The sequence below is a fragment of the Octodon degus genome, unplaced genomic scaffold (genome assembly GCF_000260255.1).
Source record: "Octodon degus isolate 3935 unplaced genomic scaffold, OctDeg1.0 scaffold00017, whole genome shotgun sequence".
In the NCBI taxonomy this organism is placed as follows: domain Eukaryota; kingdom Metazoa; phylum Chordata; class Mammalia; order Rodentia; family Octodontidae; genus Octodon; species Octodon degus.
In genome coordinates this window covers 14,713,120-14,718,935 of record NW_004524593.1, presented here as the reverse complement: position 1 = coordinate 14,718,935, position 5,816 = coordinate 14,713,120, and the positions used below count along the sequence as shown (strand labels likewise).

At 44.5% G+C, this 5,816-nt stretch overlaps 1 protein-coding gene across 3 annotated transcripts in view; it reads left to right on the top strand.

The window, feature by feature from the left end:
- Spata45 (spermatogenesis associated 45) overlaps positions 1-767 on the top strand; it is an 18,934-nt gene extending 18,167 nt beyond the window's left edge. For all 3 annotated transcript variants that reach the window (XM_023710390.1, XM_004626861.2, XM_023710389.1), the window contains one exon: positions 296-767. In XM_023710390.1, coding sequence (XP_023566158.1) covers positions 296-315 — 20 coding nt within the window. In that variant the 3' untranslated portion in view covers positions 316-767. The remainder of the gene's footprint in view (positions 1-295) is intronic.
- Positions 768-5,816: the final 5,049 nt, after the last annotated feature.

The window sequence follows — 5,816 nt, the reverse complement described above, 5'->3', positions numbered from 1 at the left end:
GCTTGAAAAAAAAAAAAAAGAACAGAAGACTCAGGTGTAGGTTCTGTCTCTGCCATTAGCTTGTCTCCTGCACTTCGCCACTTAGTGTCTCTAAACCTCAGTTCCAGGGGGGTGGAGGTCTGAGACGGAGTGCTTTCTCAGCAAGCACGAGGCTTGTGTTAGATCTCTAGCACTGCAAACAAAATACTCTATGCCTAGCCTTATTTTTTGTATCCATAAAATAGCATTCATTTTATCTGACCTCCTTGTTATGAAATGCATTATATGTTACAGAATGTATTTTTATTTTTTTCAGATAATGCTATATTTGGATAAAGTACATCTTCAGAGACACACAAATACATTCTTCGATCTTCCAATGTCTGTGTGAATTATTTGGAAATATTAATTACAAAGGAAACTAAACAAATTAACCAGGCCATAAATTGCTTGAGTCATACAAAACATGAATCTTCATTCATTCTATTCCATCCTTTAGAGTTCAATGTTCTGAGTATTTGAGAAGCTTTGAATTATTACAGACACTTTCAAAGGTGAATTAAAGTTTATAGTATCCCCTCTTCTAAATGTGTAAGTATTAGTTTACTTTTTTTCCTGTGAATCAGAGGAACGTGTTGGCCAATCATAACTGTCAGGCTGAGCTCCAGCAGCTCTATGTTAATACCTCTAGTTGGTCAATCACATTATTTGTCAGAACCATAATTCTGATGATTTAAATATCTGCATACTTGGCTGGCAAAATAAGATGTCCATAGTTAAGAGCTTTTTGCTATATTTCTTTGCCTTTCTCTAAAATGAGCTTAAAATCCTTTTGTGGTTAAATCCCATTTGGCTACAGCACCTTGGTCTCACTGCTTCTTGGATGCAAGAATTTCAAATTTCAACTTGGCTCAGGTTCTTTTGGTAGCTAATTACATGTTCTATAGGCTGAGTAAAGTGCTGCCTGGTCTAGGACCAGGGGCTTCTAGGAATTTGTCTATACACTAGTAAAATATTAACCTTTATTTAATTACTCTCTGCCCTTTTAGAAAGCTAAGATCCAGAAAGTCAACACATTCTGGTATAGGAAAAGATCTGGCCTACAACCCTGCCTCAGCCATGTTGGCCCTTTGGTATCCTTGGATAAGAAGAGAAGTAGCCAGGCCTAGAGCTGATCTTTGACTTCCCAAAAGACAAATGTCTAATTTCAAGGACAGTGAAGGATTGGCCTGCCACCATTTCATGGGCAGTGACAGAGATGAGACTCCTGGTCCCATCCAGCAGTGTGAGTCCTCCTCTTCTCCCCACCACCTCCAGACATCCAAACACACAGGCTTTGCCCCACAGCTAAGCATCCCTGTGTTTATGAAACCCAACTTCTTCCTGGAAGAAAGTATCTATTACCCCTGCCAGACAGCATGCTGTCCTCAGCCCAGATGGAACTCTACCCCTACTCCAGATAGAAAGTTTGGAAGGAATGCCCCAGCACCTCTGTTCCCTAAAGAGGCAGAAACACGACGGACCAGGGAGAAGTGTATCATTGCTGATGCAGCCCTCCTCAGGTGACCTAATGTGGTTTTATTTTGGGTGACAAGCACCCCCGAGATGACAGTCGGGTTGTATGCCATGACCTACCTTCCTTGCCTCCTCTTCTCTAAGCCCAGCCTATTTCCTCCCGGGCACTTCTGGCTTTGTGGGACCACTTGTGGTCTTGGAACTTGTCTTTTGTTCTTACATCTCATTTACCTGACTTTGACCTAAGCTCCTCCAAGGAGATGCCTTCCCCTGAGACCTTCAACCCTGCCACTGCATGTTTCTACTCTGTCCCCTGGGTACCCCACAATAGACTCAGGACCAAAACAGAAACTCCCAAGTCACAAAACAATATTTGGACTTTGATCCCACCTGCAAAGGCAGGAAGTCCAGCCACCCTCTCCCCCTTCCAGGAATGTCTGGTATCCGTCAGGGCACAGGTTCCCTCAGTAAACACTGGGTGACCAGCTTTCCTCCTTTTTTGTCTTGACTTCCGGTCAGGCCTATGCTGGCCCTGGAGGCTTCCTGAGGCACCCTGGTCCCCAGGAAAGGCATCAGTCCCCTCTGCCTGATTGTTGCTGCAGCCATAACCTGCTCCCCAAGAGGTTCCTGCAGGTCCTGGAGTCCTTTCCTGTCACTGTTCTGTGTTGGAGGACAGCCTGGCAGAGTCAGAAGGCAGGCAGCATCCATTCAGCCTGTGGCCATCTACAGGGAGAGGTGCCTGGCTTTTCTTTTGGGTCTTTCCAGAGCACTTTCTCAATAGTAGTTTTTTTGTCTGATGAAAGAAGTCTTTTGGATCATTAATTCTGGAGATCATTTCCATAAAATCTCACTCGCATCTTTATTTTTGTCATTAGTTTTAGGATCAGGATGCGTAGTGTCCCCATGACACACATCTCATCTCTTTGGGTCACAGCAGACAGCATGGGATCACCATTCACAAGTCACACTGCGGAAATGTGAAAGGAAATCTTTACATAATTATGCTTGAAAATAACCTAAATATTTTGTCCCCAAGCACAAAAGATTGTTCATAGCTTCCCAGTTTTTCTGCTTCTAAAGCCTGGGACTGCTTTATCATTTCTCTAAAATGTATTCTTTGTTGAAATACTGTTTATTTTGTTTGTTTTTGGCAGAACCAGGGATTGAACTCAGGCACTTGTGCTTGCCAGGCAAGTGCTTATTCTACCGAGCCGTCTCCCCGGCCCCTTTGAAGTACTCTTTAAAGCAGATCCTATCTCCTTGACCCATGTGATTGTCTTGTTACTTTCCCTATTGCTGAGACAAAAATACCTGGCACCCAAAGTTAAAGGAGGAAATTGATTTAGCTTATAGCTTGTAGAGGTTTCGGTCCATAATCTGCTGGCTCCAAAGCGGACAGGCATAGCAGGGGAGAACCAGCTCATCCCAGGCAGAAGTAGCACAGCAACAAGGGGTGACCACAGCTTTTTCTGCCCTTCATATCTCACCCAGGTTCCTCGGGGCAGGTAGCACTCACACAGTGCCTTAGTTCTATAGTGCCTTTGAGCTGAGCACTGCACCATGCGTCAGTCTCAGTATCAATCTAGACCCAGCCACCTCTCAAAGAGCCCCACCTATGAGCAAATGAGGCTTTCGGGGGGACATCTAGACACAGCCACAACAGTGACTTTTCTCCCTTGCAGTGCTTTCTCTGGCAGTGCGTTTTCAGCAGTCTAGCAAATGTCTCTTCGATGATAGCGCTGCGTTCACAAGCCTGTGGGGGTGGTGGTGGGGGTGGGTGACACTCCATGACCAGAGAGGAACTGTGGGAAATGGGGTGGATGCAGAGCTCTTATGAACTGTAGGGACCAGGGGAAAGATTCCCATTTTGTACAGGCTTGTGGGATACCTTTTCACAGGCTTGATCTTTTACTGGATTCCAAATGTGTTTTGTTGTTTTTTTTTTCTAGCCAATTAATTCATGGTTTTTCTTGCAAGACCCTGTTACAATTTCTATCTAGAGGTCCCCACAAAGCCTCATGTAGTCATAGGGCAGGCTTCTTGATTTTGTGATTGATTATGCTGGGATTATGGGTGAGGGTGCTACACCCATCCTAGGGCAAGCAGCCTGCATACAATATAAGGGAGAAGCCTGCTCTCTGCGGATCCTCCCTTTTGGCTCTTGTTGATTTTGCTGTATTCCTCCACCATGAATCGCTGCCATCTGCCATGTCTACTCTGCCTTGGAGGCAACCAAGTGGGGACTGAAATCTCTACAGTAAGCCAAATAAACTCTTCCTTCCTTTATTTTGGGTGGTAGATATTTTGTCTCAGCAATAAAAGCAACCAAGACAGATCCCAACAAGAGACCTTTTTAAATGGGAGGACTATTATGTAGGCAATGAACTGTGGCTCCTGAAGGACACAGAAGCATCACAGGGACTAAGGTAAGGCAAAGCCTGGCAAATTCAATGTGCTACTTCTTCATCCTGACATTCGGAAGATCAGAGAACTAGCCTCAAAGAAATACAAAGGAACAAAAAGGGGAAGACATCACAAAATACAAAAGGTAGGAATGAAAGAAGAGAGTCAGGACCAACCATTGACTGACTATAGCAACTGAAGAGTTTTTAGTTTCAAGAAACAGAAATCAGCTTAGTCTAATTTAAGCAACGGGGAATTTACTAAATACAGCTTATTACATTTACAAGAAGGCCAGAAAACCAAGTTGGCCGACTCTGGAGTTACCAAACAATGCCTACACGTAGGCCTCATGGCTGGGGGTGGCTGAAGACTGGTGCCTGGGCTGGGGAGAGAGCTCAACAGAATAAGTGCCTGCCTGGCAAGTGCAAGGTCCTGAGTTCAATCCCCGGTACCACAAACAACAAAAACCCTGGTGCCCCTGCAGCCCCTGAACAGTGCCACTTCCACTCACCATGTCAGCCTCAACCTGCAAGCAGTTTCTTTATGTTTCTGGCTTCTTATTCATGAGAGGTTTCAGCCCAACTACAAACTGCTAAATTATCATGGCCCTGATTCAATATGGCTGAATCCCCAAAAAAGGCAGTTTATCTTCCCAGTGACCACTTCTTCCTTCTTCCCCACCTCAGTTGTGGACACCTTTCCCACGCACACAAGGCAGCCCCCAGTCTGCGCCTTGCGTGTCACTGAACCTCCCCTGAAGTCCCACTCCTATCAAAAGTGCATAAAATCTCAGCCTTCCTGTCTCAAGTCAAAAGATCTCCCCATCTCCCTGTGATCAGTCCTCTCCGTGTCCTCCTTCATGGCAATAAAGGCCTTTCCATCCCTTTCTTCTAATACTGCTTCTGTGCTGCCCCCCAAAACCCAAGCAGTTCAACCTCTGGAGCTGGGGCTCCTGACTGTGAGAATGTCAGGCTTGGATGTGGCGTGGGTGTGACAAAGCTGGGAAAGCAAGTGTTTGGCATTTTCCAGTTCCAGAGTAGAAGATGAGCTCTCTGTCAAATGCAAGGAGATCCTCAAATACAGGAAAAGAGAATGAAAAAGTGAGACACGTTTATGGTAGTGTATTCTTTAGGCTGTCTCCCAGCTGTCACGCATCCTTGGTGGCATAAGGGAGTCTTTCTGAAGACCAAACTTCAGGTATTGCAAACCCAGAACTTGGAATTGGGAGACAATATTGCTGTGAGTTTGAGTTCACCCTGGGATTCACTGGGGTACATGGTGAGCTCAGGCCACCTTGAACTGCAGTGGAACCCTGTCTCAAAAGGTAAGAAAAATTGCAAATAATTTATTTCCCAGTTGGGCAGTTTACTAAATACTGAGAGCCATGCATAGCACAAAAGAGCAAACAGTGTTGAGATTAAGTCTTGTGTCCAGGACTTTTCTGGTGTAGTGTTTCTGAGGCTCAAGCAATGTAAGTAAATTATATAAATTCTCAGAGCTGACACGTGATGCGTCCACAGTTATAATCCCCTGACTTCCATCCCGTACCCAGTCCCAAATATCCCACTGCCTACATTAGCAGCAAAACAGTAAAATAAACTCTTAGTTGCATGATAAATAAAGAGCTGACATTATTTTTTTCCTCTGACATGAACAGTACAATTTCAAGCCAATTCCTTCAGTAAGGAATGTCACCATAGGTTGTGCAGAGTGGACTGGCTTGTGCCTGTCAGCCAAGCAGGGAGTATATACGGAATGATTTGTTTTCAAGCCAAGAGAGTATTCCTATGGCTCAATATGATAAAATATCTGAATGGTATTCAGGACACTTATAGACAAAAGGAGAAAGTATGTATCTCAAAAAATGGTGAGCAGTATATGATATCTAATAAATGGTGAGCAGTATATGATATCTAATA